We start from the raw sequence: 20,904 nt of genomic DNA on the forward strand, positions 1-20,904 counted from the left end.
CTATTACATTATACAAAGAATATAGTAAAAAAATGTACCCACACACAGATAAAATGATATAATCAAAAACTACAACAAGATACATTCAGGGGCATAGGCGCACCCACACTCCACAATGAAGAGGCATTCAGATGCTAGATCTGCAGTAAAACATTTGGACAGAGCTATTTGTGGAAACCTACGCTATTCAGGAGAGAACCAATCAACTGTCTAGATTACTAAACTTTCAAATGCACTACGCTTTTGTAAACTGCTCAACCTGCTGTCAAAACAACTGTTTAGAATGGGCAGAAAAAAAAGGGATGGCAGACATGAGAGGGAAAGCAGGGATGGCTCCATGTTTTCTGCTAGCAGATGGCTGGACAGTATGAGGTAGGGGGTCGGGTCATTGCGATGGAATAACTTCCCCTCTGAGAACATAAAAACAGCCTTTTATTTGCTGCAGGTTTCCTTAAATGCTATAATTCAATTTTTGTGCTATGAATAAAGGTTCAGCCTGTGTGTTTATGTGTGTGCATGGGACAGAGATCGAGAAAGGGAGCAAGCGAGTGTGTATGTGCATGTTAATGTTGTGTGAAGTCTTTCGAGGCCCCCAGCTGTACATCAGAGGTTTGCCTACAGTGGTATCTGGTTCCATGGCTGACTCGCTGGCTACAGCTGTCGGAAGAAACATGGTCACCTTCTTGCTTAATGCAAAGGGCTTTAAAGCCAGTGCAGTACATGTTTATAGCCATAGTGTATTTCTGTCTGTCTTTCCATTTGTGTCGGTCTCACCGTCTGGCTTTTTCTGATGGACTCACTCTTCAGTCACTTTCACCTTCTTTTCTCACCATCACTTTATTTCCTGCATTTCCTTCCATCCACTTATACTTGGACGCATTTCTGAGAATATCCATTTCCCTCTCTCCTATATCATCTCTATATTTCATGGCCCACTTTCAGCAGTGCCAGGAATTTCTCATTCCCTTTTGCCCCTCCTTCTCTCCCTTCCGTTTGATTGGTGTGTGCATTTGGAGAAGGACCTACACATTGTTAGGAGATCTTGAAAAGTTAAAGTCAGTGTTTGGTTTCCTTCTGTATTTGTTAACATTTTATTTTAAAAAACATTTTCAAACAAAAGCAAATTTGATTTTCTCTATGCCTTAAACACACTTATACATAAGCCATCATGGAGCTGTGACTGTCATTAGAAAACACAAAGATTAGCATCTACAATCATGTTTTGCTGCCATCCATCTACAGTATCCTTGTGACTTTTGGTACAGACAAGCTGGAAGTGAATCACAGACGCAAGAAATGAGGGAGGATGGGAGAGATGGAGTTATCAATCACAGTCGCGGCGCCACAGGAGGGAAGTGACAGCCGGCCCATTGACAGGTTTGCCTTTGAACGGCTCTCATGTCACACTTGGGTGCGTATGTGTGTGTGCGCGTATGTATTGTATTGTGTTCGTCTCAGGTGGCGGGGGGCTGACACAAAGACCAGACCATTGAAAGATAAGGGGGGACTGAAACCTAACCCTGCCTCCGTCAATCACTCCACCCCCCAACCCCACACACACATGCACGCACAATAGAAAAACAAAGGGTAACAAGGAGAGAGTAAGGAAAGAAGGGGCATTTGCAAAGGAGAAGAAAGGGGTGACGGAGAGACTGAAAGAGAGAATGCAGCAACGACACGCGTGGACGAAGGAAGGCTGCACATCAATCGCTGCCTAAAAAGTACAACTGTTTTCATGTCATAGAAACTGCATTTTGTGTCACACATAAATATGTCCACTTATCAAAAAAAAAAAGCTGCACATCGTCGTTATTTTACTTCTTATTTATCTGACACATAATCTAACAACATTCAAACTGACTTATTTTTATGGTTTTTATTAGCCAAACCAATACAAAGTTCAATGTGTGTCTTTATTTAGTGTTGCACTGATGCTGAAATAGTAACTAACTGCTAAAGCAGCAGCTATATTTGTCCAGCCAGAGTTTGCTGACAAAGCGCTGAGTCCGAGAGACACATTGCCATGACCACTTCCTGCCACAGGAGGGCTCAGCTGACCGGGCTCGGTGAGTCCATCTCACTTTTCTCTCTTTAATTATCTGGTCTGGTGGAAAAGGAGGATGGCGAGAGAGTAATGAGGAGAGGAGAAAAAAAAAGAGAGAGTAAAGAGGCAGGTGAGGAGGAGCTAGATCAGATACTGCGCTGGGGAAGGAAGGAAGAGTCAGAGAAAAAGAAAGACAGAGGAGGAGAAAGGAGGTATAAGTCAAATGATATTAAAGTTCACTCATGCTAATAGCCACTGGCAGATAGAAGTCAAATAGAAATGAAAAGGACGATGAACAGAACAAGAAAGACGATGAAGCCAAAGGGAAAAAATAGAACACACACACACACACACACACACACACACACAGTCAGGCAGTCGGAGACTGTTCTGGAGTGGATTTCGGTCGCACGTGAGCAGGGAAAGGGGAGGGAGAGGGAGGTGGGTCTAGATGACATCATGTGTTGCTATAGCCCAGCTGAGGCCTGGCAGGAAGATTTTAACAGGCAACATCTGCAGGAGCCAGCCCTGAGAAGGGGGGGCAGACAGCGAGAGAAGGCCAGCCAGAGGATAGAAGAAGACAGGAGAAAGTTTAACCCTTGAAAAGCCCTGCTGGCTGACAAAAGAAGCAAGATGCAGGAAGACATTGCACATGTGACATTATTCTCTTTACTACATCATTATGATGATGGCTGAATAAAACTCACGATTTTATAAATATAAGATCACAGATGGTAACAGCCAGATTTATACTTCTCAGGATGTAGTGGCGGCTCTGTAGCTCTGCCGGAGGTACCAATGGTTCTGACAAGCACCGCCATGTGGGCGCTGTCTGTGATTGGTCAGCTTTGGCTACTTTGTGTTTTCTTCAAGTTGTTTCTGATGTTGACAGAGTTTCGACAGTGAAAACGACACGCAAGTTGAAAGAAAAATACTAAAAAATGTTCTTTTTTTTTTGTCTTTTTTGTGATATAGCAAAAACATTTCCAGTGTAAGCCTTCTGTTCACCATGACTTGTCTCAATCACCAGGAGCATAAATAATGTAAACACCATAACTTTGGGTATATGATGAATGCATTCCACAGTGTGATAGCATCCAACAAATCTATCATGTGGTACAGTGGCGCAATGACAATCAGTGGGTTAAATCCCGTGCTGTAATATAAATCAATTCCTATGCCGGACTCATTTACAGTGCAACTGCCGGAACACCTTGACAGCGAAGCATAAATCCGGCTTAAGCCCTCTTTCCCCTCTGCTGTCTTATTAGGGCACGATGTAGCCCTGTGTAGGTTGACTTTTAAGCAGCTAGAGAAAGGTCACTCTAGCCTGGCACTAATAAAACACACAATGCAAAAAACCCTTTCATAAACTTAGAGAGATCTACGTACAGTAGCAAAAAAACAAAGAGAAACACATTATGTAATCTTCACTGAGCATTTCATTCTTATTGGATTGTCTGTCATCTACGGTAATTTTATACATGTTATGATAGTATAAGGGAGGTTAATTGAGGATGTCTGAGGACAAACAACTAAACAACAAAGTGCAGAGTCCTTTTCAAATGATGCCGAGTCGGCTAAATGGTTTGGCCTTGCACACCCTACTTGCACTCACTTCTGCGCTCAGCTGCTTTGCTAACATCCCCATTTAAATTATTTAATTAAAATGTATAGAATCATATGGTTTTATAAAAAGGTCCTGTTACGGGACATGTATTTTGCTGATACAAGGTGCTATTAAATTAGGGAGAACTGAATTGCGGTGAAGTGAATTATGATAATGCCTTTACCCTTCGGTTTTACACGCACAACCCGTAGTTCGTTTTACGGCTACATAATCACTTAACCTTTTATATGGGCTAGCCTCTATTTTCACAGTTGGTTGTGTGTATAAATGTGTGTGTGTGTGCCTTTGTGTGCATCTTGAACAAACATGGTTAACACACATACTGTTCACGCTAATTGGAGGGAGAGCAGGAGAAAAAAAGCACTAATCCTTCCAAATGATTGAAGCCATGTTGTCAAGGGCAAGATCCGTCTGTTTGACACAGGAACAGAGAGAGCGACAGAGAGAGAGTGGAGCATGAAGAGAAAATGAGTGAAAGAGACAGAGAGCTGGAGATGTGAAGAGAGAAAGGTGCAATGAGAGTGCAGGAGGAAAAACAAAATACACACTATGAGGGCAGTTAAAAGAATCACACTGGATGCCAACAGTGAATTGAAAAAGAAAGAGAGAGAGTGTCGAGGAAGAGCTGCAGAACAAAGACTAGTGAGTAAGCGACGCTGAAGTTTGTCTTGGCAGGCAGTCACTCTCATTGAGATTCATTGTTGGTTTAACTGGACAATTCCAGCCACTTTAAAAACCTGAAACACATGCCTGAGTCTGCATCAGCGGCAGCATATCACTACTACTACAACAACAAAAACAACAACAACACCACCACTGCCTAGACGTTGGCATTTAACAAATAGGAAGAGGCAGGGTAGGAAATGGAAAAGAAGGCAAAAGTGGGAAATAAATTGTAAGAGAGAAAAAGACAATGAAACATGTTGCCTCAGTAGACAATTGCTTCCGCTTAGCTAATGCGATCATAAGAACGCCAGTTTTCTGACTAAAGCCACCCAATCTCTTCCTTTTCTTCTTTCACTTTGTGGGGTTCCTTGAAACCTACTAAGTGCCATAGAGGGAGGCAGGCTTTCAGAGCCCCTAGCCAGCACTACTAAATATAGCTGCAGTCGCAGCAGGCCAAAACACAATCATTACCATTACTCTCCCCGACACTATAAAGAAGAGGAGAGGAGAGAAGTTAAGAGTGGGCTAGACAAGAAGATAGGAGCAGCACCAAGAGAGGAAAGTAAAAGGGAGAATGTGGAGAGGCAAGGAAAAGGAGGAAATGAGCAATAAAAAGAAAGTACAGGAGGGAGACATGAAATACACAGGAGTAGTTATGAGAAATTATTCAGAGGAAGATAAAAAAAAAAGGAGTATGTGGCAGCTGGGTAAATGAAAAGAGGAGTCAAAAGAGAGGGGGATTTCAAATGGGCATAATAGCCAAACAAGCATACTGCACCTCGAGTTTCTTAATACAGAATATTCCAGGGTATCTCCAGTTAAAACACAGCTAATGCAAACCATTTACCTGCCATAGAAATGTCCTCATAGTAGTATGCTTTCCAGGGATGCTTCTGTCACATCTTATAAGCCCTCCTGGGAAAGCTATAGAAATGCTTTCCTTTCTCCTTTCTTTTCTGAGTGATATTTAGTATGTTATGGCTCTATCATCTTATTGAAACACCAGTACTGGGTACTCCCGGCCTTACAGTACCTGCTTGCGTAGCTCCTCCGCAGCTCTCCTCGGTGGCAGCCCATTGGCTGAGCCTCGACCGCTGGCCATGGCCTGCTGCTCCCTTACGTGCTCCCGTGCCTCTGCTCGCTCACTGCGCTCCCTCAGGAGAGGCGGAGGTGGAGGTGGAGGAGGTGGCAGTGGTGGGGCAGGCGCATCCCTGCCATGGGTTCCCGCCTTGGGCCTCGGACTCTCCCTGGTCCCTGCTTTACTGTGGATGTTGAACACTGGAGGGGGCAAGGAAAACAGAAGAATCAAGCTTGTTGCTTTAATGATTCTTAATACTGGGGAGGGGTTTTTAAAGACAGGGGGAAGGTGGGAAGATTTGAAATTAGCTGAAATGACATTTAGTATAAATGGTATAAAGAAAATTGCTTTGGAAAGTTGAATGCAAGCTTCCTGCAGGTCATTTTTAAATAGAGCTAAATGAGGTAGCAATATTTCACTGTTTCTTGACCAGTGATCATTGATAATGCTTTTAGTTGTTTACAAAAACTTCTCTCAGTACATGAATTAGACATGTCTTCAGTATAGAAGATCACTGAAGACCTTGGGTTTTTCTCTTAGGAACAGGGCTCTACTAGGAGTGTGGAGGCAATAGGACAGAGTGAGTCACTGTTGAAGCTTGGGAATGTATATGGTATATTCTTATACACTTGTTTTATATATTTTTTACAAGTTATGCAAGAAATAGGACATATACTACGCTTTTTCAGTCTACCGTCTACCTATGCCAATGTGAGCATAAGTCTCAGACCCCCCCCCTTCGTAGTGCAGAATGGCTTATAAACCCCTGCTCCCAAACCACAACGACCAAGTGGAAAAATCCGCACAAACATTGGTGTGACAGGCTTTTGGCTAAGATATAGCCCCAATCAGTAAAATATGCATGATTTAAGGTGTGCATGAAAACGTCTTTATACTACATGTCAATGAACCTGTACAAAATGGACATAGACTACATCAACCCACGGGAATGAAGCTAAGCGACTCAAACAGGGGCAAGGCAATTAACATAAGCATTCAATAGCTCTCTCTTCAGCTTTTATGAGGGTCAATTTTAAGTTTCATGGCATTTTAATGTCAACAGGCAAAAGGCTGTATGGAAAGAATGACAGGAGGCCACAGCACAAACACACAGAGAATTTATAGTACACATGCAATACACAGTATATCCAGTATACTTTGAAAAGCATGAAATGCGTTAGACCATCTGTATATATATTTTTGAGCATCAGTGCATGTTTCTGTCTGCAAAGGTCTTTTGTGTGTGTGTGTGTGTGTGTGTGTGTGTGTTATGCTGTATGTGTGTATCCACTCATAACCAAAAGTGAGCATCCGCAGGTCTCTGGGGCCCCTGGTTCAATGAAAAACGAGAGAAATCCTGACATCTTGAGAAGTGAGTTAAGCAAGAAACTGAGCCCAATAAAGGCTGTTTAATTTAACTATGTCAACATGGCACATGGCCGAGTGAGAGCGAAAAGTGGAGACGGAGCACTGATGAATGGCCTACAATGTAGGGCCTTGCCTGTCTCTCTTTACCTCCCAGAATAAAATGTTTCTCTCTCCTTCACCAATTCTATTTCTCCATTTCCTAGACTGCTGCCCCTCCCTTCTCCTCCCTAAGAGCCCATACAACCCTGCTCCCACTGGAGAGTGGCCCAAGCTGCATATTAAAGTGTCACGTTTGACACCAATCTTAATACCACGAAATGTACTAAGGTGTGTGTGTGTGTGTGTGTGCCTGATATCCAACACAGTATAAACACTGTCTCAACACTGAGGCAATGACCCAGTCTTGACTGTGTGCACACCTACGTATGTACACAAACATCCGTTTCTGTGTCCTTAACCCCCTCATCTTTTATTGTCCCCTACAAAGTATATCTGCTTATTTCCCTCTTATCTATTTATTTAGCATATCACAGAGAAGGCGCCAAGCTGCTTTGCAAACAGTGTTGGTATACGAGATAAGAAGGGAGAATAAGATGTCCTCATGCACACAACGAGCCTGGATTTGTTCAGACACCATTGACTATCCTACTGTTTGTGCTCCTTATACAGATATGTACAAATGTACAGTTTATGTTTCATGCTGCAGCTACAAATGTTCTTGTGAGAATGAGAGAAAAGCGTATGTAACCATATGCGTTGGGAGTAGGCACTTGCTGGTGAACTACACAAAGGCAGAGCACAGTTCTCCGTGAGTTCAATACAAGCAAATCTATGGACCTCTCTCTGTCTTTCTCTCTTAATCCCACCAGTCTCTCTCCTCCTCCACATTCCACTTGAGAGGATGACAGAGGAAAGAGCTGAGCAAAGCGTTCACCTTTTGAACCTTTCTGGTGGTGATTCTGCAGACTGAGGAGGGAGGGAGAGATGCAGAGAGGGCGGAAAGGAGGAACTCTGAAATCCAGGCCTTGCCGGAAGGAGTGCATGTCTCCAAGTCTGCCAGATAGGGAGGGCCTCCACGTTAAAATTGAAAAACTGTAGATTCAGTACTACAATATGGATATCAGAAACACCTGATATGTCACTGTAAATAATTAAGTAATAATTAAGTGCTATTTTTCTGGATAACAGGTTACACTTCTGCAATATGTTTGTTTTTATAGTCCTCAATGTTGGGATTGCATGTGAGTTTAATAGGCCCAATTGCATGCATGCAATTTCCTAGATACGCGCAAGTGTGTGTACGTGTGTTCATCTGAATGTCTATGTGCCCCAAGGGGTGTCCGTATACTGTCACTGCATTGTGTGCCTGTGTGTGTGTGTGTGTTTCGCAGGGCCCCATCAGCTGTTGCAGTCTGTCCATTAACACCTTGTTATGGTTTAGCAAGCATTTGGGGTGGAAAGAGCCGATGAGCTGCTCTGCTATCCCATGTAACTTACCCTGTCTCATCAGTGGGAAACAAGAGTGCAAACTTAGGAAATTGGTCACATGCACACACTCTGTTGCATTTCTCAATCTTTCACTCTCTCCGAATCATATTCCAAAATGGATCTTTCCATTACTCTCTAGTTATTCTGCTGGTGCATCATCCTTCACTCCTCCTCCTCTTCCTTTGCCCTCACCTCCCTCCTCATCTATCTCTCCCCCTAAGAGTGCCGTATCTTTTTTCTTCTTCCCTGACTTTCATCGCCTGCACACACCTCTCTTTCTCTCCTCCCTCAACTCCTCCATCTCACCCCCTTCTCCTCAGACAGTAAACACTGGCAGCATCTCTGTGGTGCATTAGATTAGCTGAAATAATTCTCTAGTCCAGTGTGTGAAGACAGGAAAAGTGTGTTAGAATAAAATACAACATGCTTTGTTCCAAGCACTACTCCCGTCCTTACCATGCCCATTGAGCGGCTGCCTGGCGGGGAGCTTGCCCTTGCGGGGTGTCGAGTGGCAGGAGGAGGAGGCCGAGGCTTGGCTGCTGCTTCCCCCACTGTGGGTTTGGATACCACCGCCGTTCCTCACCTCCTCCTCCTCCTCCTCGTCCTCCTCTTCCAGGTCCTCCTCCTCCTGGGAGCTTCCAAAGTAGGCCATGTTGCTTGGCAGGGCCGATGAACCTAAGTGCAGAGAGGTGGAGGAAAGGAGGAGAAAGGACAGGAAAGGAGATGAATAATAAAGACGCAAGGTGGGGTAAGAGGGAGGAGTGAGGGAAAGGAAAAAGAAAAGAATAGAAAAAAATGACAATTTGAAATAAGAAAAAGCTTTTAAAAACAGCTTTACCGTAGGTAAAATCTATGTTATTGTAGATGTTATTCTATTTGAACACAATACACCTTTTTTGAGGCCCCAGTTATGCATGTATGGGGGGAAAAAAAAAACAATTTTTTCATTCTAATCTCAGACATTAGAGTTGAATCAACATCAGCGTGTAAGGTTGAAATATTAAAATAAAAATAGAAGTTGCTCACGGGTTTGTGAATAATAGTGATTGTGCTGCTGTTTTTTTCATCTGTTATTATCCCAGCTGGTGGCCTATTGATGCTTTGTAAGCTGCTCTGCACATAGCAGCGCTATTGTTGCCCTCACTCACACACTAAAATGCACAAACATACACAGTACAATGTTAGAATGATTTGCAAAGCCATGACAGTTTTACTGTTTTTGCTCTTTTTCTGAATCAGGCTTCTGGTTTCTTGTTAAAGTGTATTGCAAAAGTTACTGCAATATATTTGTATTTCTATTGCTGGTTCTAGCAATATCCCTGGTGCAGAGGGAAAGGAAGGGGGCGACATATTCTGATAGCTAGAACTGAAGCCCGAGCATTAGGAGTATATAACAAGCCATATTTTCACAAAGACTCTCGATTTTGACAGTTTTATTGAGAAATATATACTGTACATGTGCTCAAATATCAAACTTTGTTATGAGAGTTATTTTAGAAATCAAAGAGTCCCTCTCTCTTTTTGCTGAGCTAATCCCAAATCTGTCTCTTTCACCCTTTCAAAACAGGATTACTGTCAATCCGTCCCCCTATTGGGGAAGAAAACTGACATTCTCTCTCTTTCCTTTTTCTGTCACACTCAATCACTTTCATTGTCATCTCTTACAAATCAAGCTCAATACGTGCTGGAAGGAGGTAAATGGTGTTTGGCAGTGGATAGCGTATAATGTTACCTCAGTTAGCTGAAAGTAGACTCAGTCACATAAAAGGTCATAAAGCCCAAAGCTATGTTATTAAATCTCATAATGTTGCACTCGTAAATCAGTGTGCAAACATCTGGTTCAGTCAGATGCCGGAATAAAAAAAAACAACAAACTAAGGAAGCCTTGTGGAGAGCAGCAGTAGTGACTGGCACTATATGTTTGGACAGAAATATAAATATATTTATACATGAGCAGAGCTGTAAATCACTTAGATTTTTGTTGTTTTTATTTTACTGTATCATGCCTCAGTGTGCTTCCAGAAACAACATAAAAAACATTTCAGCATGAGCTGATCTTTGCCACAAATGAATTGTACTGACAGTTTCTGAATTGACAACCTACTGGAGCCTTCCATCTCTCACCATAAGAAGAAAATCGGCAGGCGTGTTTGGGTCAAACCATACACACTCCACACGCCCAACTGTCTCATCGCATTACATCTGCGTGTGCGTTTTCTTTTATGAAGACTGATGTTGAGTTTTATAGTATAAAACGATGACCTGATGGAAAAGTGAGAATATACATTTGTTGGCAAAGTTAAGAATTCCACGTTCAGATATGTGCAAAATCAGGGATTCAGAAAAATACTTGAATTGATAAAATTGTGATTCCCAAGCATTGCATCAGCTTTGGCTTGAGGTTGGAGTGGGCTTTTCCATCAAACAATAGATTTCTCCTGTATTTTTTTTTTTATTGGACATGGACAGTATGAAAAAGACATAAGATTTCTGCAACCATGAGCCATCCCTATATACATACAGTATGGGCAATGAGCGGCACAACCTATTCTTTACTGTTAGTCATGTAAAAGGTTGGAACAGTCAGTAGACTTTAATAAAATATTACATTTTTTAAAATTAGGATTTGTAATTTTATAACTATGTTTGTGATTGTTAGTTTAAAGTTAACAAGAATATACCTTATCCAACATCCTCATAGCTTTGATTAAATTAAATCTATGAGCAGGAAACACCAGGTTTTATGAAGTTGTGAGTCCTTTATGACTAAATCGATTGCGTAGCATGAGAAACTACTGTGCTTTTTATTGGCCTTTTAGGGGGCACAGTGTTTAAAGGGCATTAATGGGAAGCAATATGTGATTATGTGTCAATTAAAATGATGTTAAGCCTCTAAAAAACAGGCTGAACTCAATAAGCCTGCATTAAGCTATACAGGGTACTTAAAATTACACAGAGTGAATTAAGAATTAGCTGAGCCAATTATTTAATTAACACACTTGTTATGGAGGATGCTGAATACTTATCTTAGATTTTACACATTCAATACGTTATTAATTGGCCTTATTAAAATATAGGAGATAACGAAAGGATGAAGACACTAAAATAATTCAATTTTGTAACAGACTTACACAAGGGATAAATCTTATATATATTACAACAAGCCAGAAATTCGGTCATCAGTGAGAATAATGTAACCATGCATTAAAGCTGCTATGGGCTGAATAATTGTTTAGCTACCAGCCTTGTGTAATCAATATCTGCGCAATGTGACACACACAAACACATTTGCAGCAAAGAGCTTGGCTTGGACACACTAAACATTTGTGTGTAAGTGCGTATGTGAGGATACAGTCAGCACTTAAATGACACCCTGACTAAGCCTGGGCTTTCCAATGACAAAGGAGAAGACATGGTGCAAGGCTTAACTGCTGCTAACCAGTACAACACAGACCAGATTACTGTTGAATACTGAAGCATTCTAGTTTATGTAGCCTACACTGTAAGATAAAATAAGAAAATAAAATAAGAGCCTTTAAGGTAACACAGGAGCGCAAAAGCTAGAAAATCCCAAACTGCGATAAATCAACTTCTTAAATGATGTTGATTTGATAGATTACTTTTTCCTTTTTAGAACATAAAATAACAAGCATATTGAAATAATAAGCATAATTGAAATATTATTCCAATATTCTTTTCTGAAGCAAAAAATAGATCTTTAAAAATTAAAATTAATCAGTGTTCAAAGTGCGCAAACAACAATTATTGGCCAGTCGGAGGACCTGTGGTTCCAACGTTGATTCACATCTATTTCGCAAGCTTAGTTTAATTATCATACTCATATCAAAGCTTTCCAAACACTAAAAAGTAGAGCCTGGTAATAGTAAATATTGTTGTGCCTAGGATCACACTTTTCACACAGCAGCTCTGCCAGTTTCTAATTGTCTCCTCAGAAAGCTGGAGAGAGAAAAAAAATCTGTGGTGGCAGCAGATTCCCTGAACAGATAATAATGGAGTTTTACCTGCTGACTTTAACTTCTAAAGGAGGTCTATGTGGCAAGAACTAACTGTTCAAAAACAGTGAAATATGGCTTTTACATAATCCATAGTAACCCACATGGTAGGGGCTATTTCTCTGCAGGCAGGGACAGATTTGCTTGCTGCATCTAGTAAGTCCAGTGTGTGTTTTTGTTGTAGTTTCTTGGCGTACAGCATCTGAAATAGGATTCACACAATTATAAATGGTTGAACCCACGTAGCAGTTCCACTTTGTAAAAAAGTCTAATTTTCTGGCTTTTAACCAGTGGATCAGACCTTGTGGGTGGGTGACCCACATACAAACAAACACATACAAAAAGCCACACACATGCAACTAAAGGCACAAACACACAAACAAGCACAGAGCACAGACACCTCGTTTATCTTGGCGACAGAGCAAACGCTCCTCTCTTAGACCAAACAAACACACCAAGGCGGCACACCCACTGGCCCAATCAGCTTCTAATGACTCGCTTCATTAGCTAAATGACTGTAATTTACTGCCCTGAACAGGGGTCAGCGGGCCAATGGCAAACAGACCTTAGGGGCACCCAGGGGCAGAAATGGATGGAGGAATGTGTGTTTGTTTGGGGGTGTAGGGAAGTGGATATGAACAAGTGAAAGTGTATAAACATGGCAGAGAAAGTGTGCGTACCTTTACAGTACAGGCAACGTCGGGGGTTTGGGATTAAATGCATTCAATACAAGGTCCTCAGAAGGATGGTAAGACAATTGTTCATATGAAGTAGAAACTGAAAAGAGGGAGATATATACAACAAACTGCAAAAGTGAGAAAGAAAAAAAAACTGTTTTTAAAAGCTGCTGAATGGTAGAAGGCAAGGACCAGACAACAAACAACAAACAGATGTGGTGACAGCACAATGGTATCCTTCAATATATTCAAGATCCCCAAAATAAGACTCTCTAGGATCCTGGAGAGAGGGAGAAGTGGTCCAATACTGGTTACAGGAGTGGCAGCAATACTTCTGGGGCCCATACCAGAAATTTATAGAGACCCTGAGTCCATCAACTCCTAGAAAAACACACACATGAATACGCATACACAATAACACAACTCAGTCCTTCTCCAAGATCTGCAACAGGGCATGAGCCCAATCCCCCAATTACACCGGCTTTTCATCCACCTCATTCCAACCGCAGACAAATCATAATTAGGTCTGAAAGAGTCTATTAGGATTGTCATTTTTAACGGGGCTTTGGGTGGGGAGGGGGGGCATAATTACAAACCCTCCATTCTCTGACTCCCCTTCTTTTGTCCCCTTAAATGGAACTGAAACAATGAGGACAATTTAAATAGTCAATCAAGAGGGTTTAGCTGCCATGGGGACATATGGACGTGCTGACTTAGAACAAAATGCTGCATGTGTGCCCAGGAAGTGTGAGTGCTCTCTTTAAGAGAAGGTCAGACAAATGTAGGTTTTCTGATGTGGAGAGGAGAAGTTATCTCCTGCAGCTGAGCTCTGCCAGAACTCTTCATCAGTCTCTCCGGGGAGAACCAGAGAGAGACAGACAGAGAGGGATTACGTCTCCAACTGACATTCCTAGATGTCAGCAAAACCATTAACTCCGCAAACAGTGGCTATGCTCTTGGAGGACAATGCAGAGTCAGTCAGTGTTGCACTACCAACTTCTGCACAGCATCATCAGTGACAAGAGAGTCACAAGTCTACACAGTTTCCAGGCTTTAATCAAACAGCAATCGTACATTAGAGGGAGGGAAATTCAGTTGACACAGCAGCAATGCACTTGAGACACATGGGTAGCTGTTGGACTTTAAATTCTATTCCTAGGAGTGAGTGTGTTTCTAGCTAAGCAAGAATCTCAGACAATAAAAATACCATTAAACAAAATCAAATTTCACAATCTACCTACAAATATAGAGGTCCCAGTTATAATTCTCTTAATTCTACTTGTGTCTCACACGTTTAATCATGTCCTAGGAATCTAAGGTCTTTGGTTCACTAGGTCAGAGCTTTGGGTTATGTAAGCAGAGCAAAGAAGCTGGCCTCGCTGAACCTGAGAGAGTTCCTGGCAGGCATGGAAGAAGGCCCAGAGGGCAAAGAGGTAAACACGGCAGTGGTGCACACTGGCATACTGGCACAGAGACACATACACACAAAATTGCGGGGGGGGGAATCACACTCCTGGAAATGAGTCTTATGTAACAGACTCATTTCCAGGAGTATGTGCGCAGACAGTTGTTTATTTACCCCGTAATCTATTCTTATCTCATCTATGGCAATGTGTATACTGTGTGTGTGGGGGAATGTGTGCATGTTGGAGTATTTTTGCCCCACTGAGAACAAACCTGGCCAAATAACTTATTTTCCAAATGCATAAAACAAAAAGTGGAAGACAAAGATTCCTGATATTCTTTGTTGATTATTTTTAAGATAAATACTTGCTCAAAATGTTAAGTAAAGGTTATAAAGCAACCAATACACCATATAATTAGTACAGTTTACATCCACGACAACAATTACTCCTAAAAGATTGTGCTATCATCTGAATTAGTAGGTATCACAATTTGAAATGACTAAGACAACCTGGAGCAGGCACAAATTGAGTGCTTCGATTTGAATCTATTACACTGCTTCATTCTGCTCCTTTCAGTGCTGCCCCCACCCTGCCACCAGCAGCACTACACCCTCTAGGTTACCAGAGGCAGACAGGGCCAGAGGCAGACTGTCTGGCTACCACCCAAATGGCTTTCTCCATGGATATAAACAGCCCGACTACAGGCCTGGGCCACACATAAACACCATTCTGAGAACACGGGCAGGGACTGACTGAGTGTCGGTGTGTACGTGTGTGTGTGTGTGTGTGTGTGTTTGTTCGCGCACGCGCACGAGAAAGAGATGAGCAGTGAGATAAATAAAGAATATAAGCCCTAGACAGTGTGGGTGGTGGGCATACATGGTGTGCATCCTTCTATACAGTAGACAGAATTTTTTTTTTTTTCACTTCTCTGTCCAGTTACTCCTACGTTGCATCAGAATAATCAGGCACCCCTGCTCCCCCCTGGAGGAATTAAAAATAACTTTTCTTCAGATACAGAAACAATACTACCCCCAGCTGCCAGCCAATTCATTATCATGGAAAAAAAATAATCCCAAAAGAATAAAATGCCATCAATTACAAACTCAAATTGGACGCAAAGGTACATGAGCACAATGCAAAATGATGGAAAAGTTAAATGTGATTTCACAACACTGACAGACAAGAGCCTTGCTTTCTCAACATTTGTTTCTCTTTTTGCGTCAAACTTTATCGCCTCAAATCCTTCATGTTTTAACTACTTTTATGTAGCTGTCAGAATGAGTGATGGATAGAAGCCTTTGGGGTGGATGCGTAATGTTTACCAGATAAGATAAGCAAATACTGCATTGGGTGTGTGGGGGTGTAGGGTGTGTGTTTACACAGTGTGAACATTTGACCTGGGACAAAACCAAGAAAGCACCACTGATGGGGTTTCATGGTAGAAATGTTGCAAAATGCCCCATTCTAACCTCACAAAAAATGAGTCCAAATCAAATTAAAAAGAAAAAGAATTAGGGAGATAATGGATTTGAGATTTCCATAATACAGCTAGCAAATCTGTCGGAGGCATTTCGGGAGCAGACATGAAGGAGCCTAATGTGTGTGGTGGTCAGATCACTAGAGACATGTATCAGAATCTTAAAGGGGATTGGGGGTTTCAGACGATATCAAAGACTTGAGTCCCTTTGAAAAGATTAACCAGGGTAACACAGATATCCTCATAGGCTGTGCCGCATCATATACCATGGATGCCGAATGCGTGCAGGTACACGCGAACACAGTAACATGCGCACTCACGATGGCCGGGCGCACGGGAGATAAGCAGAACAGGCAACGTCAGGGGTGAGCATGGATTTTCACTCACGCACACGCTTGAATACACACACACACACACACTCAAAACACACAGAACCTCAAGGGCTGTGCTGACATTCTCCCTTGTCCCTGTCTTCGTAAGGGTCCCAGCATATGGGTCATATGAGAGGCCAAGGGGAAAACCAGAGCACAAAAAGCCTGCACAGGAAAATGTCATCCTCACAGCATTGATAGCAGTCACACACACGCGCGCACACACACGCGCGCACACACACAAACACTTACACTGTATGCATATACACACAGAGCTAAACTGGGTCTATAAATACAGCAGTAAAGCAGGAGCGGCAGACTGGAAAAAGCCCAGTGGAAAACCGTTCAATCGTTAGTTTAGCATTCTAGCTCCAAAATTAGCTTTAGTAGCCCAGTACAGCAGAGTTTGCACACAAGAGGACTAGAAATCGGCTTGCAAAGCACCATTCCTAACCTTAATTATAAAGAAAGAAAGCAGCAAAACTGAGTCAGGACCAGCCACCTGCACCTCATTAGTCTACCTCTCCACATATAAGGGCGGGGTTAGTTTAGCACTCAGAGTTTAGAATAATCTCAACCTCAAAGTATATGTCACATTATATCATTAGCCTATGTAACATCCTGGCCTATATATGCAAATCAAAGCCCCTCTCACCGAAGGCTGCAGTCAGTTTTAGCAGCCTCCAATTATACGTTCCTGAATGAGCCCTGTAAGGTTAAAATGACATTCCATAATGGGAGTATTCTCGTCAGAATGGCAACATATAGCCATCACATCCCAACAGACTTGAATCTAAATTTGCCTCCCCTGAATCTTTAGCCTACTTTGTAAGACGGGCAGAGGTTAATAATGATAACAGTAAATTAATCTGAAGCGAGGGGTTTTGTCTTCCAAATGAGTTTATTCTGGTTGTGAGGACATGTTCAAGAAAACGGTGAGTGGGATATTCAGCAAAGGATAACATTAAGATAGCAGAGAGAAGTCACAGTCAAGGTTATTGGAGAAAATTGCCCTAAACTTATTATTCCGACCTTGAATATGACACTCTCTCTTCTTTTATATTTCACAAGAAAAAGGACGATTCAAGACAGACATGAATGGAAGGTAAAGCTTGTGATTTAATGAAGTGTATAGGGGCAATGTGCTTCTTTACATCTTATGTAGGCATATATCCTTAGCAGCCTACCTACAAGGGACATTACAAAACATACAACATTATGTTTTTATCAGTAATTTTAGTGCTGAAAGTGCACATAATTTCTTCAACACAGATATTAAGGAATTTTACTCTGCATATAAACCATTATATTCTCTTACTGGTTAAAAGGCACGTTTGCTGTTATCACTGCATATTTTACATGATTTTTGATGGTACTAGCACCATAAAATCTCTGTTTTTAAAGAGTTTTAACCAAGCTTGAGTTGATAAATTCCAGTACAGGTTTTGATGTACGAGGGTTCATGAGTCTTTGGTCTTGAAACTTTCTATGCAAATGAAGTAAAAAGAACCTAAGAGCATTTAACCTAAATAGTTTTCCCTGTTAAGACTCCCAATAAACAATGCTGCTTTCCGTTACACACACACACACACTCACGCAAAACTGCTAATTGCTCCGCCAAGGCTTTTACAGTTCATTTGACATCAAAGGTGCTACATAGTGTTGATGAACCTGTGTAGTATCTGTGGTATCTGTGCGAGTACTCTATGAACAAACAGTTGCTGTGGTAGAAGGTGATAGGCAGGGTGTTAAAGAGACAGAGAGTTGTTGAAAGGTAGGAGGGGGAGATGTGTAAGCTGATGAAATGCAGGATAATCTTAGCCTTGGGCAAGTACACAATTATTTGTAGTATGTATGGGTGGTTTTGTGTGTGTATACAAGTGGGTGGAGGTTGATTAAAACCTGACTTAGCAAAACTTTTGATACGGGATCTTGAATTGCTAATGTGTGCATCTTTGTGTGCATGTGTGTATGTCCAATATAAAGAGCAGAAGGAAAGTGTTTAACCATAGTTCAGGTTTCCCTTTAGATGTTAATATGAGATAATCCATCTCAGAGTAACCAAACGTCAGCACTGCGCTGCACATACGGTATGACAGTATGATATTTGGCAGTTATTGGGTTTGTTCATACGCTTGCTATTAGACACTTATATATCTCAGGCCTATCTGAAGACAGCTAAACAGTAGCAAAATGTTGTCCAGACTCCAAGGCAATATGTAGCAGAGACATGTGCCCCGGACCTGTATCAAGCCTTCTAATATTAGAACAAGACATATATAATGCTTTCTTGTTCAACAACATCCCTCCAGCACTACTGCTGGTCGTAGGTGTGCATGTAATTATGTCTCCATCTGCTCCTCTCTGCTGTGTCTTACCTCTGAGGCAGAGGAAGGTGAGGAAGTCCTCCGTCTTGGGCTTGCGCCTGGATAGGTCCTGAATGGAGGAGGACAGGGATGAAGAGGAGAGAGACAGGAGAGATGAGGAGGGCACAGTGGCCAGGCCGGTGTTCAGGCTGCCTGGGTCGGCCACTTTGACGGGCGTGGTGCTGGGGGAGTTTGGCTGCGACTGGGCAAACTTCCTCTGAGCCTGGAGCCGAGGTCTAAGAGGGAGAAAACAACAAGGAGGGAGATTGTGAATGATGTGATACGTAGCATTTAATTACAATTGAGCATACCAGTGTTCAAACGACAGGAGTGGGCAACCGTGACGAGAAGACCTCCATGACTGTTCGAGATAACAGACAGGATGCTCACACGAAAATAATCCCTATGGACTTATTTATACAATAAATCACACTGATTTCAAATAATCAAATACTATCATACAATACAAAGTATGTGGAAAAACTCACACACGGAGAAGTTGCTACTATATTAGCCCAGTGTCATAACAGTAGATTTTGTGTACCTGGCATTTTGATATAAACAATCTTAGCAAAAGAAAGTTGTCTGCAGCTGATGGAAATCACACGTTTGCGCTTTTACACACATGCACACACAAAGTCATCTTTTTTCGTTACTGTGGCCCCATGTCTATTGTCTCACTGTAGATTTGATTACTTAAACAATTACCCTGTAGTGAAGAATGGAACGAATGTGTGCCCATCATGATCTCATGGATGTGCAGGCAGCCACACACTAACTGGCTGACATGGTCATTCAGGGAGTGTGTGGGTGTTTGCATGTAAATGTGTGTGTTTACATGAGTAAATTACACACAAAAAAAAATACATGTGCATTGTCACAGATACACAGACATGTAGCAGTTGCTGTTTTATTCCTGTTGAGCTCTAGTGAAAGATAATTAAGCTGTCTATAAGGCAGAACCAGAGCTGTCAGTGGCAGCTGATAATAACCAAATACACAGGAACCATCTGCCAAAACAACCGCACAGTGCCAGAGAACAACTTAACATTCTTCATCTCCCTTTCTGTCTCTCTTAATTTTTTTCTCTTTTACTCCTGTCCCTTTCTCATTTTCCACCATTTTATTTTCCCTCTCTCTTTCCGCTTCAACGTCGTGCTTGCTTTCCTCTGCGGTCCACAAAGCCTTTGAGATGCCTCTCTCATTTTTCTCTCTGCTTGTCTTTTTTCTCTCTTTATTTCACAGTGTGTGTCAGCGGAGGCGAGGGACGGAGGAGAATATTAAAACAGTGGATGTCTGAGAGAAGGCGATGGCCTCACTTGTTACACCGCCTCCCTCATACGCGACACACACAAGTTTGCGCTGCTATCTTTGTTAGGACATTTCATTGGACAGCCTAACCCAAACCCATACTTTAACTGGGACCTCAGAAATGATGTTTTGCCTCATTAGGACCTGTCTTTGGTCCCTACGAGGACTACCGGTCCCGACAAGGTCGGGGTTCATACCGGAAAAGGTCCCAATGAGGTAACAAAAATGCATATACACACACACAGACCTGGGCGTGGACATTCATTCTCACACACGCTTGACATGTAGACACATGTACGCACATACACAAACCATAAAAGTTCTAGACTTGTCAGGGGTCACATGAACCAGCAAGTGGCCTCAATCGATTAGTGCTGCTGTGTGAGAGCATGAGTTCCACTATAAATGTTAAGGAGTAGTGATAGAAGCAATGTGATATCCTGGTATTATTTGTCAATTTGTCGCGGACAGGATTGAAGTAAGGGAAAATAGGATCATGTCTGGCGAACACCCACAATGCATTTGGCGCAGCCACTGAAAGGTGCAGAGCTCCGATTACACTTGAATCAGAGAACAGTGTAGTGTCGAAACGTGTCAATTTCCTGCCACGACATGGGTGTAAGCTCAATATGTGAGAAATTGAGAGATGATTGCACATACATTGTCAAAGCGTTGCATTTGGACAGACGGTGTGAGAAAACTGAACAAATAACTGTCTGCGCACGCCCAGGTTGTTTACAGTCAAACACTCTGTAAACAAAATCATACGACTGTGATTAGCTTGGCAATTTATAAGCTGGAATTCAATAGTACACAAAAGTGATCTGCATGTACACAAATCTAATTAGCTTGGATTTTGTGCAATTAATAAAAAAATTCCAAAACTTTGACCACACTCATCATTTAAAGCATTTTTTCTCTGCACACACAAAATACAGACTTTGAGTCTCCAAACAAATGTGAAAGTGAAGAGTTCAATTGCTAATTTTACTGAATACGAGGTATT

General features: G+C 41.9%; 1 protein-coding gene across 4 annotated transcripts in view; it reads right to left on the reverse strand.

The window, feature by feature from the left end:
• Window positions 1-20,904, reverse strand: part of jarid2b (jumonji, AT rich interactive domain 2b) — a 104,600-nt gene that overhangs the window by 12,005 nt on the left and 71,691 nt on the right. For 2 of the 4 annotated variants that reach the window (XM_040122724.1, XM_040122723.1), the window contains exons 4-6: window positions 18,600-18,823; window positions 8,731-8,949; window positions 5,374-5,618 (exon numbers count right to left, since the gene is read on the reverse strand). In XM_040122724.1, coding sequence (XP_039978658.1) covers window positions 5,374-5,618; window positions 8,731-8,949; window positions 18,600-18,823 — 688 coding nt within the window. The remainder of the gene's footprint in view (window positions 1-5,373; window positions 5,619-8,730; window positions 8,950-18,599; window positions 18,824-20,904) is intronic. The other 2 variants (XM_040122725.1, XM_040122726.1) reach the window with 2 other exon arrangements.

Source organism: Xiphias gladius, chromosome 24, assembly GCF_016859285.1.
Source record: "Xiphias gladius isolate SHS-SW01 ecotype Sanya breed wild chromosome 24, ASM1685928v1, whole genome shotgun sequence".
NCBI classification, from domain to species: Eukaryota; Metazoa; Chordata; class Actinopteri; order Istiophoriformes; family Xiphiidae; genus Xiphias; species Xiphias gladius.